Source organism: Xyrauchen texanus, chromosome 1, assembly GCF_025860055.1.
Source record: "Xyrauchen texanus isolate HMW12.3.18 chromosome 1, RBS_HiC_50CHRs, whole genome shotgun sequence".
NCBI lineage: Eukaryota > Metazoa > Chordata > Actinopteri > Cypriniformes > Catostomidae > Xyrauchen > Xyrauchen texanus.
In genome coordinates this window covers 34,764,608-34,789,515 of record NC_068276.1, presented here as the reverse complement: position 1 = coordinate 34,789,515, position 24,908 = coordinate 34,764,608, and the positions used below count along the sequence as shown (strand labels likewise).

General features: G+C 39.5%; 1 protein-coding gene and 1 pseudogene across 2 annotated transcripts in view; both read left to right on the top strand.

The window, feature by feature from the left end:
- Positions 1 to 605: 605 nt before the first annotated feature.
- LOC127650069 (ubiquitin carboxyl-terminal hydrolase CYLD-like) overlaps positions 606 to 24,908 on the top strand; it is a 41,727-nt gene continuing 17,424 nt past the window's right edge. For both annotated transcript variants that reach the window (XM_052135275.1, XM_052135266.1), the window contains exons 1-5: positions 606 to 942; positions 16,947 to 17,569; positions 21,673 to 21,978; positions 23,130 to 23,235; positions 24,012 to 24,104. In XM_052135275.1, the coding sequence (XP_051991235.1) occupies positions 17,078 to 17,569; positions 21,673 to 21,978; positions 23,130 to 23,235; positions 24,012 to 24,104 (997 nt within the window). In that variant the 5' untranslated portion in view covers positions 606 to 942; positions 16,947 to 17,077. The remainder of the gene's footprint in view (positions 943 to 16,946; positions 17,570 to 21,672; positions 21,979 to 23,129; positions 23,236 to 24,011; positions 24,105 to 24,908) is intronic.
- LOC127645324 (craniofacial development protein 2-like) lies at positions 12,109 to 12,821 on the top strand (annotated as a pseudogene).

The window sequence follows — 24,908 nt, the reverse complement described above, 5'->3', positions numbered from 1 at the left end:
AGGTTGTATTCCAGTTTGCATTGAAATGTGCAATGTTTCATATTTTTTAAATATGTTTTATTTTTGTATTTAAAATGCAAAGTTTATTTAAGCGTCTGTTACGCTTTTAAGGGTGGCTTTGTTCATTTTTATTGTTTAAATCCCTTTTATTTAATTATATCCAGCCATTACCTATATTTACTTGCACAATAGCTATAGTTTTATTTGTTTATTAATTTTCACACAAAAATCTACCATAGAAGTGGAACACTTACAGTATTGTTTACAGATAAAGAGCTTCGTTTTTTATCTATGTGTAAAACTTGCGGCAAAAATAACATGCCAATATATTTTCTGTTAACTTAAACGCATCTATATTTGCATTATGTATTCAGATGTATATGTGTAATAAACCGTGATGTATATAGCCTGTCACACAATCAGCCAGTTCCTCAAACTTCTCAGCCAAACTACTGGAAAACCCCAAAAGGCGGGGCTTACTAAAAGACAAGCGAAACGACCAATCAGAGCCCCATGTGTCACTCATTCGCCAATGCGAGAGCAAGCTATACATGTAGAGCATTGCAAGTTCGGTTTCACTATACACAATCACATACTGTAAATAATGTCACATTGATTTTAAATGAAATGACTGGCTCGGCTGTGTCAGTGTTACCGGATCTTATCGTGTTCCCCCACTCTTTCGCCTGTGACCATCATTATTATTTCCAGCGGGATAATAGTTAACGGGTTGCCGGCTGTCTATCCATTAACCGGCTGTATTGCAGTACTGGCTTCAGCTGTGACCATCCGACAATGTCAAGTTAAGACCATCTTTACTAACAGCGCCATGCAGGAATAATCGCTTTCCAAATTCGGAGACGGACGGGTAAATACCGGGATATTTAAACGTCAGGAAGTCTGACCAGTCCATGCTGATGTCACCTGTTTACCACCTCTACAGTGAGTCTGATATATGATCACTTTTAGATCTGGAACTGTAACAAGATCCAGTACATGACAACAAAACGTTATTTAGTTGAAATATGTATCTGTAAACCTACCTCTAGGAGTAAGAATAACAGCTAGCTTATGAAACTCGTATGTTTTGCTAGTAGTTCTCCCTTTACCCGATCGCCATTGTTATTACATGTAAGGCCTGTCCATCTCTGTTGCATCATTTTCATTCAGCAGTCACAGTCTGGTGATGGAGAATATTCACTCTAGAGAAGATGCACAGCACTGATGTGATGTATCCATTACATCGCAATGTGTTCTACTGTACAGTGATTGCACTTGTAACATTATGCTCACGTTGCTGTAACATTGGCATTACAGGTGGATGTTTCCAGCTCTGCATGTTTCCAGTGTTGACCATGCATCATAAATGCAGAATGTGGCTTTTCTGAACAGTCAACATTGTTGCACAAAGCTGGTGTCTTTGGATTGTTTAGAGGCAAACACCTCTTATGTTTGCAGGTCAGAGCACAATTTTTTTTTTTACCAGTTCCTACACCAACAAATGATAGCTGTGTATGGACCTCATACTGTGGAGACAGAGTGTGTTGACATATGTTTATCAACATTTATATTTACAAGATGGCAAATCGCTTTAGAGCAGCTGAACTGTACTACTGGGTGTTTATTCACTGCCTTAGCTTACATTTGTATTTAGACAGGGAAAAAAAAAAGAGATGACAGGCAATATTACTGAAAGGTCGTGCAACAGTGCATTCTGTGTCTCATCTTATACTCAGTTAGTAGTCATTATGCAGTAGGGGTATGTATAAAGTTGAACTCTTTATTGTGCATATAGGAAGCTTAGAGTGTGGTTTAATTTACCATGTAAATTCCCCTGCTGCTGGGGAAAAACCGAGCAGTCACACATTAATTTATTCTGTTTGTAAAAGTGTGGTCAGCCCGTTATTGTAATGTTGTGGTCATTGATGTAGTGTCACTCTTATCAAAAGTATTATTTAAAAGATTATGTACCATTCCTCAGTGCAATTTCTGATGGAGAAGTGGGGAAAAAGGTGAACCCCAGCAATTCTGACATTATGTTCATAGCACAAACGTTATAATAGTGTTTTAAAGGTAAAGCCACAAGGAAGACCTGAACAATATAGGTGTTAACATGATTTCAGTTTGATAAAATTGCTTATTAAACTTTTCTGTGTAAAGATACAATTTTACAACTTTGTTGCTATGATGACATAACACTGTAAACCCTAAAAGCCTAAAATGACTGAAAAAACTACCATGTAGGCAGCATTACAGCTCAAATAATACTAAGATTTATCAGGAGAGTAATGTAAGTGCTTATATAAAATTATAAGCATCTAATTGCTGCCTTTTTAGTCCTCCACAAATTAGCCCCATTCACTGCCAATGTAAGTTTCTCATTGTAACCTCGATTATTGCATATGTGTGTGTGTGTCTGTGTATATATATATATATATATATATATATATGGCTGGGTATCGTTCAAAAAATTTCGATACCGATACCTTGACTTCGATTCCGGTTCCTAAACGATTTTTCCGATACCAATTTTATGAAATCCATTTTAACAAGATTACGAACATTACACATTACCTCAAAGAGTTTGTTGACTTTTTTTAGACTCAAAGACTCATCACCTGAGCCTTCTGGTCTCCTCATGCCAGGGTCGGCAGGGGCAGAGGCTATAACATTAATGTAAAAAGAGAGAAAAAATAGAAGAAAGCTAAACTGTTAATTCAGCCAACCCTAAGGATAAGTACAATTTAACAAGATAACTAGTTTAATTTATGTTAAACTTTATCCGTTACTGTCAACCTTAAAGCATTTTTAGCATTGATTTAGCTAGCTATCTAGAGCCATACATACAAACAATATCTAACGTTACATAGGTCCCAGTTTATAGGACTATGTCACCATGAAGGACTCGTGGTGGGCATGTTGAAGGAAGCTCTGTGGCAGGATGCTGAGATGATGACTGCAAGGGCTCGGTCTTCTTGCTGTCAAAGCAACTTTCTGCTCTTAAGTTTATTCCGTGCACTGTCAAGTGCTTCATCAGATTTGTCGTGTTGCCGTTCTTGGCAGCAATTATCTTGTCACAAATATTGCATTGCGTGCTGTTGGCATCGAGCCTGGTGAAATGTTGCCACACTTTTGATCATTTCCATATCTTCTACATCTATGGGGGTTGGGACGCTTACACACTACAGCCTCACTGTCATAAACTAGTGTTATTCCTTGATGCCTAAACACAGCCAATCACCGGCAATTTTAGATTTGGGCACATCTAGCATGCCACATGCTTATCACTGACGTTGACGAGATTAACCCCTTAGGTATCGAAATTTGGTACCGAACGACAAGACATTTTTCGATACTGGATTGTTTAGAGGCAATTCGGCAGTTCCTAAAATGTAACAAACTTGATACCCTGCCCTATATATATATATATATATATATACAGTATATATTTATTTATACCATAGTCTGTTCGAATACTCGATTCTGATTGGTTGGAATGTATGCGTTAAAACGGTTTAATGCACAGGTACTTCCAGTCAGTTTTAATCACCGTTCTATATTAATTTGCCTACTCTACTTTCCTCCGTTATGAGACATTGGGAGAGTTTTATGCCTCTGTTCAAATGATCTCCGGATGCAAATGTAGTCTCAGAGCTGGCCTGGGATTAACCATTACATCACAAAACAACATCATCGGGTCATGCAGTGTGGTCTTTAAATCAGATGTAAAGTGCTACAGGAAACACAGACAAGACAACAGTGTTCATCATCCTATATTACTCATCCAAAGCGCTTGTGAGGAAAGTATGGTTTGACATTCAGCTGTTTTACACGGAGGAGGAGAGAAGGAAACAGGACCCATCAAATGTGTCTTTCACTGACCATCAAGAGGAGGCAAGATGATTTATAATGTAATACGATTATAAATCCAAGATCCAAGATGGCGGCGCGGTAGCACGTAGCACGCAGCGGCCACTCCGGATCCACAATGGTGCTATTTTTGTTAAAAAAGCCCGACTTTTGCAACACATGGACATTGGAGCAACCAGTGTTCGTGTCTACCATCGCCAGACACTACTCAAATATAAGACTCATGCAAAAACCAAGCTGCATGATGACCTGCAGGAGGCGCTACACGTACTCGGCTTGCTGCGGAGACCAGGCCTCCAGCCCTCGGCGTCGCCTGATGCCGGTGGCGGGGAGAGGGCGTCGTAGGCGATTGTCGCGAAGCGAAGCGCGGAAAGAGGGCGGGGTCCATGCTAGGCTAAAAACAAACCCTAGCCGGCCGGCTCTCCGTCTATCCTGCTCTCAAATGTTTGCTCCCTGGACAATAAACTGGACTATATCCGACTCCAGCAGGCTACGCGGCGTGAGTTTAGAGACTGCTGCGTCTTTGTTTTCACGGAGACGTGGCTCAGCGACAGAGTTCGGATGCCGCCATTCAGCTAGACGGGCTGCGCCTCGTTTCGTGCCGACAGAAATACAGCTCTTCTGCGGTAAGACTTCGCGGTGGTGGCTTGTGTGTTTACATCAACACGGAATGGTGCAAGAACTCTATGCTAGTCTCTAGTTACTGTTCATCGCTGTTGGAGCTTGTGACTGTTAGATGCAGACCTTTTTATCTACCACGGGAATTCACCACTGTTTGCATAACCGAGTTTACATTCCCCCAGCTAATGCTAAGGAAGCGCTCTGTGAACTGTATGGGGCTATGAGCGAACTGCAGAGCGCTCACCCCGACGGACTGTTTATTGTGCCGGAGATTTCAACCATGCAAATCTCAAGACAGTGCTCCCTAAATTCCATCAGTATGTGGACTTTGCAGCGAGAGGCGAGCAGCTTGATCTTGTTTACACAAACATCCCAGGCGTGCGGGCGGAGCCCGCCCCCACCTCGGCTACTCAGACCACATCTCTGTTATGTTAATTCCAGCATATAGACCGGCTAGTCAGGCGCACAAAACCGCTTCAGAAGCAGGTGAAAACCTGGCCAGCAGGAGCCATCTCTGCTCTTCAGGACTGTTTTGAGTGTACTGACTGGCACATGTTCAGGGAGGCTGCAACATATGGCGATTCTACCAACTTGGAGGAATACACAGCATCAGTGACCAGCTACATCAGCAAGTGCATTGATGATGTCACTTTCTCAAGACCATCACCACACGCTCCAACCAGAAGCCGTGGATGACTGCGGAGGTGCGCACGCTGCTGAGGTCCGAGACTCCGCCTTCAGAGCAGGCGATAAGGCAGCCCTAAGAACAGCTAGGGCCAAACTGTCACGGGCAATCAGAGAGGCAAAGCGCGCTACGCCCAGAGAATCCACAGTCACTTCCAGGACAGCGGTGACACGCGGCGCATGTGGCAGGGCATCCAGGCCATCACCAACTACAGGACAACATCAGTTGCCTGTGACAAAGATGCCTCCCTTCCAGATGCGCTGAGCGACTTCTACGCTCGGTTTGAAGTGCAGAACGGCGTGATGGCGAGGAAGTCCACCCCTCCTCCCAGCGACCAGGTGCTCTGTCTTACCACGGCAGATGTGAGGAAATCTCTACGTAGAGTCAACCCAAGGAAGGCTGCTGGACCAGACAACATTCCTGGCAGAGTGCTCAGAGGATGTGCAGACCAGCTAGCAGATGTTCTTACCGACATCTTCAACATCTCTCTGAGCAGCGCCGTTGTTCCAACGTGCTTCAAGGCCACCACCATCATCCCCATGCCAAAGAAGTCTTCAGTGTCCTGCCTCAGCGACTACCGTCCGTTGCACTTACACCCATCATCATGAAGTGCTTGAGAGGCTGCGTCATGAGGCAGATTAAGACCCAGCTGCCCCCTCACTAGACCCACTGCAGTTTGCGTATCGTTCAAACCGTTCAGCGGACGATGCCATCACCACAACCCTCCATCTGGCCCTCACCCACCTAGACAATAAGGACTCATACGTTCGAATGCTGTTCATAGATTTCAGCTCAGAATTCAACACAATCATTCCCCAGCACCTGATTGGAAAGCTGAACCTGCTGGGCCTGGACACCTCCCTCTGCAACTGGATCCTGGACTTCCTGACTGGGAGACCTCAGTCAGTCGGATCGGGAACAGCATCTCCACCACCACCACACTGAGCACTGGGGCCCCCAGGGCTGTGTGCTCAGTCCACTGCTGTTCACTCTGCTGACTCCGCGACTGTGCAGCAATGCACAGCTCGAATCACATCATCAAGTTAGCCGATGACCACGACCGTGGTGGGTCTCATCAGCAAGAACAACGAGTCAGCATACAGAGAGGAGGTGCAGCGGCTGACGAACTGGTGTAGAGCCAACAACCTGTCCCTGAATGTCAACAAAACAAAAGAGATGGTTGTTGACTTTAGGAGAGCACAAGGTGAACACACTCCACTGAACATCGGCGGCTCCTCTGTGGAGATGCGTCAAGAGCACCAAATTTCTTGGTGTTCACCTGGCGGAGAACCTCACCTGGTCCCTCAACACCAGCTCAATCACCAAGAAAGCCCAGCAGCGTCTCTACTTTCTTCGAAGGCTGAGGAAAGCACATCTCCCAACCCCCATCCTCACTACATTCTATAGAGGGACTATTGAGAGCATCCTGAGCAGCTGCATCACTGCCTGGTTTGGGACTTGCACCGTTTCGGACCATAAAGCCCTGCAGAGGATAGTGAGGACAGCTGAGAAGATCATTGGGGTCTCTCTTCCCTCCATCAAAGACATTTACAAAAAACACTGTATCCATAAAGCAACCAGCATTGTGGACTGACCCCACACACCCCTCACACAAACTCTTTACCCTCCTTCCGTCTGGCAAGAGGTACCGAAGCATTCGGGCCCTCACGGCCAGACTGTGTAACAACTTCTTCCCCAAGCCATCAGACTTCTCAATACTCAGAGACTGGTTTGACACACACGTGTCCTGAGTTGCACTTTAATAACTGTCACTTTATAACTGTCTGCTACCTCAATAACTGCTATGTGCATAGAACATTATCTCATAGTATGTTATGTTTACATTTTAGAAACTGTCATCTTTTTGCACTACTGAGTACTGGTCGGTGCTGCACTGTCTATTGTCCTGTTCATTGTCAGTAATTTGTTGTACTGTCCTGTACTTTTTGCACATGTTTGCACGTGCACTTTATATAGGTATATATAGGTAGTTTATATAGGTATTTTATTTCCTTGTGTAGTCTCATGTGGTCCTATGTTGGTCCTTTGTTGTTTTTATGTAGCACCATGGTCCTGGAGGAACGTTGTCTCGTTTTGCTGTGTACTGTACTAACTGTATATGGTTGAAACGACAATAAAAACCACTTGACTTGACTTGACGATAAAACAACATCTAAAATAACTGCCTGTCTGCGCAATATGCATGACTGTAGTAGCTAAAGGGTTACAGATCGCTTACTGAAGCTCTGAAGGAGACTGTTTTATAACATGCAGTGTTTTGCTGTTTTGAAATCTAGTAAGGCCACATCACGACTTCATTCTTAATTCAATCAATCGGGCAAACTTTATGGAAACCATATGGATATCTCTGAGGTCAAAGTATGGGTTTTGAGAGATTTAGATGGTTTCCTCTACATCTTGTACTGTAAGTGCTACCTTCTTTTACAACTATCACATCAGCAATGCTGTATTTAACTCATTAATGTAAAAATGAAAAAGAATATGAATTAGATTATTTATTTATTTATTTATTTATTTATTTTAAATACGAATTAGATATTACATGTTCTGAGGAGTGCCAACCCTTCTACATTCAGTGGCTATTATAATTTATGGACTGAGTATTTAAAATCACAGTTTTTATATAGTGTGTTTGATCTCATAAAAAACTGTGATATAATCACACTTTATCACTGTGACTGTTTAGAATGGGCAGAACTCAGGATGTAACAACTAGCGGTCAACCGTTATATATCATAGAGGCCAATAAATCTGCCTATATTCAGAATTTTTTAATTATTGGCATCAGCCAATAGATTTTCTCCTTTGGCCAATTTTTGTCTTGAGGGTGCTGAGAATTGCCTGCTTGCATGTGAAGCAACTCACGGTTCTTTTTGTTGTTACTTACCATCGTGTTACTGCAATAATAGACCGGTGTGCAACACAGTCTCATTTAAATGGTCCACATATCAGAACCGTGGCAGATACGTTTGAGCTCATAATTTTTATGTGCTTGTCTGTTTCAGTCTTGTCTAATGATGAAAAGGCAAATATCAATAAAACGTATTCACTATATAATAAAACTGGCAAACTATGCACTGTGTGTACAATTGGTTTGATTCTATATTTTTGAGGAAATGTGATTGCTAACGTGGACATATCATCTATGGTTGTTGGACTACTGTGTGTACTGTTATTTCCTTTCTTATATATTAACAATTTCTTGGTGCAAATAAACTACTAAAATTTGATGACTAAACAGAAATCAGAAGTAACTTCTATCTACCATTTTAAAATACAATATGATTTTCTTTTTTGATTTTTAAGAAGTTAAAGTTTAGTGTGACATCTACTAACAACCCGTAGATAAAGTTTACCGTTGTTGTTCTTCCAGTCAAAATTTGTACTGCGAATTTCAGTGACAACTGTAACTAATCAAAGCAGGCAAGTAATCTTGGTATAATTGGGATAATCCATTAAAATAATTTAATGCACAACTAGCCGCTGATTATCCCTTACATATACAATGTGTATATATATATATATATATATATATATATACACACATTTAAAGAAAAGGATGAACTTAACTTGTATTAAACACGAAATAGTCCTTTAAGGTGTATTTGACCATGTGAACTAGCTTTTTTTAACATTTAGTTGAATATTTTTTTAAATAGGATAATTTGCATCACTACACCTAGAATGCATATGTGGGTTTTATATAACCCATACATTACATTATTTAACCCATGCTTACCATGGCATTCTGTGCATTTAGCACTGGTATTAATTAGGGATGTACATGAGTAGTCGAATACTTGAGTATTTGTTATGCAATAATAAGTAAAAAAAACTAAAAATTGCGCAAATTTTGCTTTGCTGGACATATATACAGTGAGATGCATGTTTAAATCCTGATCACGCTAACTAAAACTGGCAGTTTTAATAGAATACACTGGGTGGCGCTGTTGAGTGTGGACACATGTTGATCACATTTGATGAGCAAACCATTCTGTAATTAAGTTTAGATGGACACCAAAAAGCAGGTTATTGTGAGAATGTGGCTTACTGCGAGAAAGCTGGGTTCTTGTTTAAAACTGTATAAGCGGTGTACACTTTACTCCCGTGTGTGCAGCTCGTCAGAAAGCATCCCCGTAGCAATATAATCCCTGTGCCCTTCTTTGAACAACAAACATGGCATCCGAGAAAGATATTGCTAGCTGTGGTAAGGGACATTCCACCATTTACACTAGTGTGTGTTAATGAGTATAGTTTACTGGAGCACGTGGATATGCTTGTTTTTCTCAACAAAAACATGAGATACAATATGAACATAACTATGTCGAGTCAAAAACAAAAAATAAAAATTCCAAGGCACTCAAATTGTGTAGAAAAGTTAAAAAGCCTTTATTATATCATGGCTTTTAGAAGTAAAATTGGTGACAGATACACCTACGCGTTGCGGCTTATGCCTTCGTCAGGGTGTGTAATTCACATTTTATTTTTTGTTTTTGAGCTTATATATCCCAAGCAACCAAAGAGCACCGATATTTTACACCCTGTGCAGCACTTCTTTTGCATTCTTTGCAGTGATAACTATGTCGAGTGTTTATACTTGTCCTGTACATTATCTGTGTCAGTCTACTAAATAAGCGATTTCTTTTTCTTTGCTTTGCGTGAGCTTAAATGCTTTTATTCTTTACTTTTTTTTTGCATTGCTTGTTTATATATATATATATAAAACAAAAAAACAAAGGTATGATATAAGCTTGTTTTGGATATAATTAAAAGCTGTTTTTTTTTATGGTGACAAGTCTATAATATGAGTGGTGGTGGCATAGTGGCTAAAGCGCAGGGCTGTTAATTAGAAGGTTACAGGTTCTAACCTCACAGCCACCACCATTGTGTCCTTGAGCAAGGCACTTAACTCCAGGTTGTTCCGGGGGGATTGTCCCTGTAATAATTGCACTGTAAGTCGCTTTGGATAAAAGCGTCTGCCAAATGCATAAATGTAAATGTAAATGCAAATGTATAACTAAACACATTTTTTTAAATTAAAACAAAATCTAAAATAAAATAAAGGCAAACTGATTAAACAAAAAAAAAAAAAAAATACAGTTTTTAAATGATAATTTTATTTATTGAAGCAAAAAATATATATCCAATACACACTGGGCCTGTGTAAAAAAAGTATTTGCCCCCAAGTAAACCCCCAAATCTATGAAACTGCATTCATAATGGGGCTCAGCTGGACTAGACACACCCAGGCCTGATTACTGCCAGCCCTGTTCAATCAAATCAACACCAAAATATAACTTTTTCATGAATTTGGCTAAAAGGTCTCACCCAGTAGCACACTGTGCCAAGGTCAAAATAAATTCCAGAAATTATGAGGAAAAAAGTGATTGAAATACATCAGACTTGGAATGGTTTCAAAGCTAATTCAAAGTCTATGGGACTCCAAGGAACAGTGAGAGACATTATCTCCAAATGGAGAAGACTTGGCACTGTAGGGAACCTTCCCAGAAGTGGCCGACTTTCCAAAATTCCTCCAAGAACACAGCAATGACTCATCCAGGATATTACAAAAAAGCCAAGGACAACATCCAAGGAACTGCAGGTCTCTCTCGCATCAATAAAGGTTCATGTTCATGACTCCAATAATACGAAGACACTGGCCAAATATGGCATGTTGAGTTGAAAACCACTGCTAACCCAGAAGAACATTAAGGCTCCTCTGAATTTAGCCAAAGCACACCTTGATGATCCTCAAACCTTTTGGGAAAATGTTCTATTGACTGATGAAATAATTGAGGGAAACTTGAATTTTGCTCTTAACCAAAGAATCCTAAAGGATAATTTTTGGTCATCAGTCTGTGAGTTGAAGCTCAAGTGCAACTGGATTATGCAGCAAGACAATGATCGAAAGCATAGGAGTAAGTCCACCTCTGAATGCCTCAAAAGAAGCTAAATTATGGTTTTGGAGTGGCGTAGTCAAAGTCCTGACTTGAACCCAATTGAGATGCTGTGGCAGGACCTTAAATGGGCAGTTCATGCTCTAACCCTCCAATGAGTCTGATCTAAAGAAGTTCTGTGGAGAAGAGTGGGCCAAAATTCCAACACAGCATTGTGAAAGACTGATCTCCAGTTATCGGTTGCATTTGGTTACAGTTGTTGCTGCTAAAGGTGGCACAACCAGATATTAAGTTTAAGGGGGGCAGTTAGTTTTTCACTTGGGTGATATAGGTGTTTTTGCTTCAAAAAAAATTATATACATTTGAAAACTGTATTTTGTGTTTACTCAGATTGACTTTGTTTAATGTTATATCCCGTTTGAAGATCTAAAACAATTGAGTATGAAAAATATACAAAAATATAAGAAATTAGGAAGGGGCAAATACTTTTTCACATCAATATTCATGTGTTTTTGTGGGAAGTGTTGGTGAGACATTTTACATTTTACCACCAAAGATAGAAATTGCCCATATTATTGTCACTCAAATGTAGGGATGTGCAGAATGACTATGATGTTTAAAATACAATTTTGAAGTCGACTAGTCTAAAAAGAAACCAGCCTTCAGAAAACGGTAATAATAAAAATATGTTTATGCAACCTATTTAATATATTTAATCTATTCAAAATCCGATGCTAAATTCCACTGAAAAGGGGCATTTATCTGTGATGCGCTCGCCTTGCATTATGATCATTGTATATTAAATATAGAAAATAGTAATTTTCTAGCATAATGAACACTAACTCTGCCGTTGCCAGGGTTGGGCGTCAAGATAGAAACCTGTCCCCATAAACAAATCCAGCCTGCTACGGAAGCAACAAGAGAAAATAAATTGAATGCAACTAAACGCAGGAATTTGGATTTGTGTAATATGACGGCGGTGGAGAAAACCCATCATGGTGTCCACACTTGATGATGGATACAACATTCACATCAAGAAGGATTATCCGGATTGGAATCTGGAATGTTCCTACGCTTCACCAAAGCGGCCGCCTGAAGTAGCTACTCAAGGAATTTGATCGATATCGACTGGACCTGCTGGGTGTCAGTGAAGTCCGATGGAAGGGAAATGGGGAGATGACCAGTGATGGAAAGAAGATTCTGTACTTTGGTAACTAGGACACGCACATCCACGGGGTCGGGTTGGTCCTCGGAGAAGAAATGGTACGTGCCCTAGTCGGATGGAAGCCACTCAATGATTGAATCTTCACGGCCATTTTGTGTCAGCCCACAAACGTGAACAACTGTCATCCAGGCTTATGCCCCAACTGAAGAACTTGGCAAAGCCAAAAAGGTTGAATTCTATGATGTGCTGCAAGCCGTGATGGACGAGTCACCGAAACATGACCTTAAGCTGATCATCGGGGACATGAATGCCCAGTTCTGCCATGAATGCCAAGACTTTGAAGATATCATTGGCCGAATCATCGAAACGATTGTTGGATAATGGGGAATGGTTGGTCTCCTTCTGTGAGTACAACAACCTCTGCATTGGGAATACATTCTTCCAACATAAGTCCATCCATAAGAAGACATGGCGCTCACCGGACAGACGCACACTCAATGAGATCGACCATGTGTGCATTAGCTGGTGGTGGATGGCTCGGCAGTATGCCAGAGTATTCTGAGCATCCGATGACATTTTCCTGTGTGCTCCGCGAGTGAGAGAGGGAAGAAGCACTCGAGGTGAAACAAAACTTTGTAACTGCTCCATATATCCTCTTTTTTTTTTTTTTTTAAGTAACATTTGCATTAATTTATTTACTATTTTCTCCCTTTTTCTTCCCAATTTGGAATGCACAATTCCCAATGTGCTCCAAGTCCTCATGGTGGCGTAGTGAATCAATCCGGGTGTCGGAGGATGAATCCCAGTTGCCTCTGCGTCTGAGACCGTCAATCTGCGCATTTTATCATGTGGCTTGTTGAGCACATTACCGCAGAGACATAGCACGTGTGGAGCATCCATGCACAACTCGCCACGTGCCCCACCAAGAACGGGAACCACATTATAGTGACCACGAGGAGGTTTGAAAAAATAAGCTTCTAGATTTCACCTTGGTCTTTTTCAACCCATATATGCATTTAAACGTTTAACCTATCACTCCTATTTTTGAGCATAGGCCAAAAAAGTATACTCAAATTTAAATGCTTATAATTCATGATTTTTTTTTAAAGAAGACATTTGGGAGTTTATTTTGGAATTGAAAGCTGTTTAAAAATATGTACGTTTAGAAATGAGCTGTTTGTAACACTTTGCTTGGACACAGTACCAAAAAATGAGCAAACAAATATATAAAGTATTGATTGATTGTTTTTAAGTTGACACATGGGACTTTGATGTACGACAGTCAGAATAATTCAAAATACTATAATATTTATTCTTTATTACACTATAAAAAAATAGAGAAGCTCAAATATATTGGAAAATAACTAGTCTTTTTTTGTATGAAGATTCCAATACAAGAATCTATGAAAAAGGGCAGGAATTTACATTAAACAAACACTGTGGAGCCAAATCCTCTTGTCTGACCATGTCCTGATATAAATTTGAGAATGATACTATAAAAGGATGACATTTGTGAAAGCTTTTTCAAAGGATATGTCTGGACGATTTTTCATAAAACGTTGCAGTAAGGGGGGGACAGTAAGATATGCAGAGTTATAAAAAAAAAACATATTTTACAAATACCACTCAAACCACATATAAAAGACACTACATTTTATTGCAAAACATGATATAAGTTTTTAATCAGATAATAATTATTATACTTTTAAAATGCATGGTTACAATATAAGTGTTTTTAGCAGTTGAAGCCAGCAACTATTTACATTTCTAAATTATGACATAAATTATGTCATAGTTTGTGTGTACGACTAAATAAAACAACAACATTATCCGATTGGTCAGTACATGATCGTCAATGAGTGCATTGAAAAGACCTTACTCATGCAAGAGCCATCTTTGATTTGTCATAATGGTAATGACAACTAGGCTGTGAGGGATAGACTTTCTGTCTCTTTAATGGTACGAACAGTATAAAGCTGTATAAAGCTCCTAGATCACATCTGATTTTCCACAACTCATGTTGCCTGGAGTTATTTGAATGTTCTCTACAGCCCATTGAAGAGATGTTAAGTCTATCCCTCACAGCCTCATTTTCATTCCCATTAAAAATCAAAGATGGCGTGAATAAGGTCTGTGTAGCCTTTAGCACGTTAGCAGGTCTGAGCCCCCACACCGATCATGCGCTCCTGCCAGTTTATCGATTATTCCTCATCAAAACAATGTGGAACTTATCCCAAAGTACTCAAATCCATCTATATTGTAGTATTTTTGCATAGATCCATGGAAAGAAGCAGCGAAAACATTATATGTCGGCTCCGATTTGTCATAAAAACAGATTTGCAATGGCTGGAATAGAGAGCTCTTGGAGCCAGTCAGAGCTTCTCCTTTGGAGTTCTCCAAATGAACATGTCGGTGATAGTGATGTTACATATGACACTGACGCATCAAAGTGTGTTTCGAGTATGCAGCGTAATTTTCAACGAAGCCCTGTATCAGAGCATGTATTGTTTTCAGGGAATCACGTGATCAACGGAAAATAAATCCTCACTTTCTGTCCAGTCACGTGTGTGCTTCTCTTTGCGTGTCGGAATGTTCGAATACAGACCTCTACTTTACGGGTTTATGGAAATTGAAGTCTATTTACAAACTTCTTTCATATTAATATATTCTTTCATACAAATAATATAAACACTAAATAATTAGCGCACCATTTACTTGCTACTCAGACAACTCTGTTAGTCATATTTATGTACATTTATTATTATTAGCTACATTGAATAATATTGTCTTATATTGAATTTTATTGCCAGAATGTAATAAGTAAATTATACCACCAGAAGATAAAACTTCATCAGGCGCTTCACCCAACAGAGCTGCGCACACAACCGCTTTTATGGCTGCATTAAATGTGACCAACCATCAGATAGCACTGTTTTCGACATTACCGAAGCTTTGAATCTTTGCCCGGAACAATCAGAAAGGAGATTCAAAGCTTTATGAGGATTTATTTCACCCTCCCTAGTGAATTCACTGTTCTGGAATATACAAGGCCAACTCCTGTAACAACAGAAATGTCTTACTACTGGCTATATGACCTATCAATCAAATCTTTCCTAGAGATCCGTTGGCTGGATAAGTGTACTGCAATAAACAATGCCCATTTGGAGATGCATTTAGCGAATCACAGAGAGAGGAGGCCACAGAAAAGAGGAGACCTCGATGCTGATTGATAAAATAAGTTTTATAATATATATATCTTTTTTTTATAGAAAATAGACATGATATTATGTGATGACGCTAGCAAATTATGATCGGTCCGTTTTGGCTATTTTTAATAAAATTACCTATTGTCTTTAGTGGACCCTTACCTTGAAAAGCATGCAGGTTTTCCTCCCATCATTGGATCATAAGCAGAAAATATTAAAAATATATACTTTTTACAAATATCCACTCTTTTAGTACTTTAAATTACAATTAACACTGTAATTTTTGATTGCAAAATAGACTTGTCGAGTGTTTAAGCTTTCATATGATACCAAGTTTATGATTGTACATATTAAACAAAGGTCATATATAATAAACATGCTAAAATGACCCATCAGTGGGCCACTGGCAGTTAAGGGGAGGTAAGTTTGCATATGCCTTCTAGGTTCAAAGAAAGTTTTACATTTTATCTTTTCTGCTGACCCCATGCAATACCTTCACGGACCCACAGGGATCCACAGACCTCTGTTTAAAAACCTTTTTAAACTTTAGGCTTTAGATACATGATTGTGAGACACTTAACTGTTGCCTTCTTAAATAACTGGTTATAGCCTTTAGTTAGCCTTTTGTAAGGCAGCTTTCAGTATTCTGCAGCACCTATTTGGCTGGGCAAATTGTCTTGTGCCATGGTATTTCCATCCACATCACTTTTCTTGTTCAGGACAGTTAACAGTTAATATCATACATTTGCATAAATTATAATGAAAATAGTTATTGTGTGACAAAGATATCCACGTACAGTCTTTGTGTCTTTTAGCTTTTTCATTTCTATTACTTTATTTTTTCTATTTAAAGTGCATGGAAATAATTAAATCATTAATAAAATCATGAAACATCCGTGTTATGTTTAATGTTGATTTTTGTTATTTAATTTTAATATTTTGTATATTCATCAACCTCATGTGAAGTAACTGGTCTAACCTCATTCAGGTATATCTGCATCGTCCTTCAAAGCCTTAGAAGTCACTGCTATTTGATTAAGTCTAGTTTGAGCTTAAATTGGTTGGAATCACATTTTGTGGAATTAGAAAAACATGCATGCATCCTTGCACAATGTTCTCAACTAAGGCCTTGCAGTTGCTAATGCTTGCAAGCCGCTACTATTTCCCTGACGGGAGCAGCAGGGAATGTCAGGGCTGGCAATATTCTGAGCCATCAAGAAGAGTGATACTTAGAAAAACAAGTTGTTTTCTCTGTTCCAGACTGTGAAAAATACATAATTTAAAACTTGTATCAAAAATTAAGCTAAAAAACACAACAAAAGTCCTTGCATACACGAAGAGTAGACCAAGTTTCTCAAGAGTTCTCTTAGAGAAAATTGCAAACAGGTGTGGTAAAACAAGATTAACCTCCTTCTTAAGACTTTATGCTCTCACAGTTTCTTTAATTCCTATTTTAAATCCCCACTTTTTCTCTTTTCCAGCTCTCTATGTGTGTTCAGTTCATCCATTCCTCTGAAAAGGTCATGAAAGCTCCTTATTCCTGGTCCCATTGACCCCTGACAACCTTTGACACGTGTTTCTGTCATCATCAACCCACTTCTGCTATGCAGTCATGAGCTCTGCTCTATGGAGCCAGGAGAAGCCTGCAGGCAGTTTCCGAGATGACTGGCACTTTTACATTGTGGTGAAGGAATGCACAGTGGAAAAGCTAGGCCAGAAGACCCAGCGCATCCCACGCGGCAGCCTTGGCCAGGTGTGCCAGGAACGCAACAGCCTTGGCCGCACTATCCCGCCAAGCAAGGGGAAGCGCAGTCTCCGTATCCTGGACCAGACGAATGTGGTGGTGAGCCTGGATGAGCAAAACTTGATGGAGCTGGAGGAGAAGCTAGCGGAGCTTCTTTTTCCCATCACCAACTGTGAGGAGCGTTACAGCCTGCTGTGCAACAGAGCACGACTGGACAGGGCCCGTGACATTGGCTGCGGATCAAAAGTGCGTGTTCAGCTGAGGTCTGGCGACGAGCCGCTTCCAGGCGTGGTTCGCTTTAAAGGAGCCTTGCTGCCTGACCGAGCATTGAGCGGGATCTGGTTTGGTGTTGAATTGCTAGTGAGCAACACTCTGTCTTGTTAAATGCCGTTTGTCCTTTATTCGGTTGTGCACCTGTGCCAAGAGGTTCAATTTTTGGGGTAGTCACAGTAATATTACGGAAGTTTTTATATACTATGTGTTAACCATGTGATAATTGCTATTATTGGATTATCTAGTGAATTATATACTTCACAAATTAAATTAATTGTAATACATTTGTTTGTAACTTGGATGAAAACCAGAAACTATTGTTAAGATTTAAAGTAGGATTTTTCAAAACCAATGAATGATCAAGTCAAACAGTAACACACACTCCGTCAGAAACAGTAATAGATTATAAATCTAATCAGATGAACTTTGTTCCTGGTGTGCTGCCTCTTGCCTACATAGGCTGTTGCCTTCTATGGTAACATCTTAACTGAATTAGAGCTTCATAGGCAGCAACTCAGCATGCCATAAGAATACAGCTCCTCACGTGCAGCAAGGGTCCGAAATTATCTTTTTAGCCCACCAGCCAAGGTGGCTGGTGAATAAAAGAAATTAATAGCCAATCAGATATCTTACTGGCCAATATTTGTTATAATTTTTACATTTTACAAGTGAATTTTACAGACGTGAGAGACAAATAAACAATAATGTGAGCATGTTTAAAAGTGAACTGCTTTTTTAAAGAATTGTTTTATTTATTTTTTATTATTTATGAAATATTTAATTTCCAGATAGTCCATTTGGAATTATATTTCAGATTACTCACTTACTACAACAAAACTAAATGTGTACTACATGTTTTCATACAGACAACTGTAACTCGCATGAGACTCATGAGCCATAAGTACACATGATACAGTAAATTTTTTTTGTTTATTTGGAATATATAATTGTTTGTTAATTCAGTCAGCTCCAACTGATTCTTTGATTCACTAAAAAGAACCGGCTCCAAAGAGTCATTAGTTTGGGAATCAGACTACATGTTATGTTTTGCAATGTAGATTCAAAAGAACTGGATCAAAAGGGTCATTTGTTTGGGAATCGATCCACACTGGTAATGCCGAATGTCTCGTGCTGTAGATACTGTTGCAGTGTGTGTTGCTGTGGCACTTATTGTTTGTACAGGATACATTTTAGTCCGGTATTCTGTCTGTGTGCACGTTCAAGAACAGTTAACAAAAACAAACGTCATGAAAATAATTAAGTTCCAGTTTTATAATCATTACCAGAGAATTTGTATGTGTGGTTGTGGGTTACTAAAACTTACTCCCACATCCACTGGAAATCCGAGAGTGGTCTTCCCTTCTTTGCGATGGTTTGAACACTCCTGAACATTACTTTCATCGTGCTTCTAGATTTACTGCTATCTGTGACTATCGATGATCAGCAGGACTATAGTGAGAGCCGTTCTACAGTTGAATTCAGAACTTTACATACACTTAGGTTGAAGTCATTAAAACTAATTTTTTTAAACACTCAACAGATTTAATATTAGCAAACTATAGTTTTGGCAAGTTGTTTAGGACATCTTATTTGTGCATGACACAAGTAATTTTTCCAACAATTTTTTTACAGATTGTTTCACTTTTAATTGACTTTATCACAATTTGAGTGTGTCAGAAGTTTACATACACTAAGTTAACTGTGCCTTTAAACAAAAAATTATGTTAAGCCTTTAGACAATTAGCTTCTGATAGGATGTGTACTGAATTGAATGTGTACCTGTGGATGTATTTTAAGGCCTACCTTCAAACTCCGTGCCTCTTTGCTTGACATCATGGGAAAATCAAAAGAAATCAGCCAAGACCTCAGAAAAAAACATCGTGGACCTCCACAAGTCTGGTTCATCCTTGGGAGCAATTTCCAAATGCCTAAAGGTACCATGTTAATCTGTACAAACAATAGTACAAAAGTATAAACACCATGGGTCCATGCAGCCATCATACCGTTTAGGAAGGAGACGCATTCTGTCTTCATGAGATGAACGTAGTTTGGTGCAAAAAGTGCAACTCAATCCCAGAACAAAAGCAAAGGACCTTGTGAAGATGCAGGAGGAAACAGTTAGACAAGCATCTAAATCCACAGTAAAACAAGTCGTATGTTGACATAACCTGAAAGGCTGCTCAGCAAGTAAGAATCCACTGCTCCAAAACCGCTATTAAAAAAGACAGACTACAGTTTGCAAGTGTACATGGGGACAAAGATCTTACATTTTGGAGAAATGTCCTCTGGTCTAATGAAACAAAAATGTTAATGTTTGGCCATAATTACCATTGTTATGTTTGGAAGAAAAAGGGTGAGGCTTGCAAGCCGAAGAACACCATCCCAGTCGTAAAGTATGGGGGTGGCAGCATCATGTTGTGGGGGTGCTTTGCTGAAGGAGGGACTGGTGCACTTCACAGAATTGGTGGCATCATGAGGAAGAAAATGTATGTGACTATATGGAAGCAAAATCTCAAGACATCAGCCAGGAAGTTAAGCTCTGTCACAAATGGGTCTTCCAAATGGACAATGACCCCAAGCATACCTCCAAAGTTGTGTCAAAAAGGCTTAAGGACAACAAAGTCAAAGTATTGTAGTGGCCATCACAATCCCTGACCTCAATCTGATTGACAATTTGTGGACAGAACTGAAAAATCATTTGCAAGCAAGGAGGCCTACAAACCTGACTCAGTCACACCAGTTCTGTCTGGAGGAACGGGCCAAAACTTCCAGCAACTTATTGTGAGAAGATTGTGGAAGGCTTCCCAAAACGGTTGACCCAAGTTAAAAAATGTAAAGGCAATGCTACCAAATACTAAAAATGAGTCTATGTAAACTTCTGACTCACTGGGAATGTGATGAAAGAAATTAAAGCTGATATAAATCATACTTTTTACTATTGTTCTGATATTTCACATTCTTAAAATAATGATCTTAACTGACCTAAGACAGGGAATGTATTCTGCGTTTAAATGTCAGGAATTGTGATTTCTTGAATTGGTATTATTTGGCTAAGGTATATGTAATCAACTGCAACCTGTTTGACTGGAGGCCTACAGAGCCCTCTTGAGGACAAAACTGGAACGTGTTACATTATTTTACAAGCTGACACAAAATGATAGAAAGGAAGAATCACCCACCAGAATGGCATGTGTCACTGCGAAATTCGCCAGCCAAATAGAAAAATTTACCCTGCATTTGGTGCTTGGCGGGTGTTAATTTCGGACCCTGCGTGCAGCACACATTACGCTTGACTCATTTTTGCTTTCAATACAGGTGATGCAAGAGGAACGAGGCAATACTCTAAATAAAACATGCACAGCACACATATCTTTTAGGTATAATAGTTTCTATCACATTGTTGTTTATCAGTATTAGATTTATTAAGTATATTTATAGTCAAAATTTATCTTGCTTCGTCACCATCTTGGATTCTCATCAGAGCATTCTTGGGTGGTTTTCCTGGGGAAGGATACATATAATAACATTAGAATTTGGCCAAAATGAGGTGTTTTATGTTCAGCATAATTCAGGTACCTACGTTTTGGAACAGCCAAAATGACCCAGAAGTCAGGAGCACGCTTTTGATGCCAAAATGCTGCCTTCTGAGGCAGCTCACTAGTTTTTGGAACAGACCCAAAATGACTATATCTACCCTGGACACTAGTGGTATAACATGTCAAAACTATTTAATTTACATTATAATCAACAAAGCTTTGTACACTAAACATACACCTCTGCGACATTTAGTAAACTAGGCTGTATTTTTTTGCTCCGTTGGAATTTTGAATCCAGACCATGGGTATACTACAGTATAAATGGCATTGCAGAATCACCACCAGTTGACACATTTCTCTCATCGCATGGTATATATCTTCATGCCACCCAGCCCTACCTGGGCCCTAAGCCTGTGGCCATTACAGGACAATGCTGTGCTTGTCCCAAGGGTTTGGGTGGAGGAATTGGGTGAACATAACTCAAGCCTGTTAGCTCATGATGTGGTTGAAGGCTTGTCTCAAAGCTACCATTAAGCATCAACAATGGCTTTTGTTCATTTGAGAAATAAGTGTTGTTATTTATGTAAGTCGTTATGTTTGTGTGTTGTATGTAATCCCATTCTCCACCAGCTGCTGAAAATCTCTGTCTTACAGGAGGAGGGCCGGGGTCAGGGTTTTACCGAGGGCTCTTATCAGGGTCAGCAGCTGTTTCGATGTGAAGATGAATGCGGTGTCTTTGTTGCATTGGATAAACTTGAGCTTTGGGAAGATGACGAGCTGGATGTTGATCGTGTGACGCTAGTGGATAATGACCCGGAAGTGGAAGGCGACATCCCGCCACTGGAGATCAACTCTAGAGTGTTGGTACAGACACGAGAAGGCCCAGAAAGGGGCACCGTTATCTTCTGTGACTTACTGCCTGGCAATGAGAGTCTCGGATATTACGTTGGTGTTGATATGGTAAATGAATAGAACTATTCAAATGGTCAATGATTCTTTTTAGGCACCCAGTTACAGCTCAGTTAATCACCGAAAGTTACAGCTCATTTTGGAGAACCAAATCATCATCATTGTACCCTTGAAACAAGGCGCTATCCTAGCACTTACTGAATTGAAAGTATCTAAATAATACTAATTTAACTATTTTACAAATTTAATCAGTGTGAACACTTAGTCTCTTACAATTTGTCAAAATAGTATGGATCTTCAACTCTCACACCCAGGACCGTGACCCACTGAATGTAGCTTTCAGACAGATGTCAGTTGTAGAAGTGGAGGGGAGGATAGAAGAGAGAGATGAGGGCTGGCAAAAGAAATGTAGAAACATATCGGTTTGTTCTGTGTGACCACCACAATGGCGTGCTGCCAAATGCTCACAAAGACACAACCATAACACGCCGTTCCACTGCTCTTTTTTAATGCCCTTTGTCCTGCCTTCTCACTTTCTCCCTCGTGCACACTTATTCATCACTCACAAACCATTCTCTCTCTCGCTCTCTCTCTGTTTCTGTATCTCTCTTCTGGTAGCTGGCCCACTCAATGTTCTCTGCTCTCTTTGCAGGATTCAGCTATGTGATCAGCATTCAGGGGTTGAAGAGATTTAGTTGTTCTCAGGACAGTATATTACTATTAGTTAATTTGAAATAGCATTACATTCCTATGGTTACATTCCTTATTGTCTTTTAATTTTGTCTTGTTAATTGATTGCATTAAGTAGACGTTTGAGTCTATTTTGGTTGTTAATGCAGGTATTAATATTAGATATATATTTAAATTTAGCTATGTTTAAGATTAGTTATTTAAGGAATTAATGCAGATTAGAATTGACTGGTAAAGGTGTGTGGTTTAGAATTCAGATCAGTAGTTCTGATGATAGTGTAGATCTAGTTATTAGAGAATTATGGCTCTCAGTTAGTGTGATGGGTCCTGTCTGGGTCAGAATATGGCAGCAGATGAAGATTTCCATTTGGAGATAGAAACAGACAGGCTTTGACACACTTTGTTTGGATTATGTTTGTTGTGAGGTGTAAATGACAGTGCTGTAGTTGTAAACTTTTCTCAGATTATTTAGGTCAGGTGCAGTAATAGGGTGCTGTACCTCTCACCCTCAGGACAATCCCATTGGAGACTGGGATGGGATCATCGATGGCAAACTGCTGTGTAATTTTGCTAGTCTTGAGCACACCCGACTCGTCCCCGTCTGTGATGTGATGCCAGGTAAGAGCTTTTAGTACATACTTGTGTATATGTCAAATGTTGATATTTGATGTGACTGGCTTTGAGTGTGGTTACTCTTTGAAACCGGATGTTAATGGTAAATTCGTTTTTTGTATTTGGTTTCTAAATTGAGTTTGAGTACTTGTAAAAAGTAACTTGGTTTCAAAAAACTCATGAACTATTACTTGGTTGTTGTTTTGCTTGGATACACTTTATTAAAGGATATGTTAGTATAAAAATATTAAGAGGTTTTAAAGGACTTTATTTATTACTTTCTGGCATAATTGTTTTAGATATTTCACTGTTTTTGTTGAGTTTTCAAGTCATGGTGTAGACAAAAGTTTTGCTCTCAGAAAGCAAAGGGCACTGTCTGAGCTCTAATGTGTGTGTGTGTGTGTGTGTGTGTGTGTGTGTGAGTCATATTAACAGTACACAGATGCTCTTTTGTCTGAAGGCCTTGTTTTTGAGAGTGGAGTGTGTGAAGCTCTCTTTGTTCCCTCTATTTATTGATTTGTTTGTTTGTGTGCATGTGTATGTGTGTGGGCAACATGTCTGTCAATGCCTTTAACTTGTTCATTCTGTAAATCTAAAAGAATCTGTGAAGCGCTCGACAAAAGGCATGAAACGCTCGACAGCCCTTCACTGTCAAAAGTCTTACATTTCTCATTCTTATCTACTTACTGTATGAATGATTTACTTAAAGTTGTTTCTGCATTGAAGGCTAGGATTGGAGAAAGTACTTTAATTGAAATTTGTGGGTTTTTATGTGCTTGTAGAATACTCCATGCAGGATCCGAGGCTGCCTAAAGTCTTTGCCAGCAGGGGCGGCAGTGACAAGCCTGGCTGCCAGAGCAAACCAAAGATCAAAGGTATCCATCCTATATAAATATATATAATCAAAAACACTAATATGGTGTAATATACTCTGACATAGATTTATTTGAAATGCCTTCAGCTCACATAAGATGCACACAATGACATAACATTGCTGATATTCCTTGTAAATCCATTTAGCCTGCTTGATTACTTGTTACTGATCATATGTGTCCAGTTCTATACTGTATATACTGCACATGTAGTGCCATAATATATTCCACCAAAATATTTATATTAGACTCTTCTTCGTAGATATTACTCAGTGTCCACGTTATTAGGGATACCTGACATAAAGAATGGTCAGTTGTCTTTCTGCTCCCATAGCAAAGAACCGTTGTCTGAGAGAGAATGAAGGAGAGATCAGACGAAGCTGTAAAAGTATTTACTACGCCTGTTTATTTTTGTTTGTTTTTCACTTTGAAAGAAATTTCACATGCAACAAACGTCCTGTAACAAAAAGATGCTTCAGAATTTAAGTCATTCTTCTGGAACCTTTGTCTCTAAACATGGACCGTTAAGGATGTAGTAAGCATAGCTGAATTCTGCAGAAGTACAAAGCAATGAGTTTTGAGGTTTTCTCTCTGAATCTGACTCTGCCTGTGTCACTGTCTCTCACTCTCAGTAGTTCTGATGTTCATTAGCAGTCATATACTGCTGTTCCCTATGCACTTTCAAGTTTGTCCTAAATTCTGTCCTGATCATGTGATTTCTGCAAGAATCACCACAACTGTATTGTCACAGTGACTTCCATGTACAAATATGGGGTTTAATTCACCCTAAATCCACTCACACACACC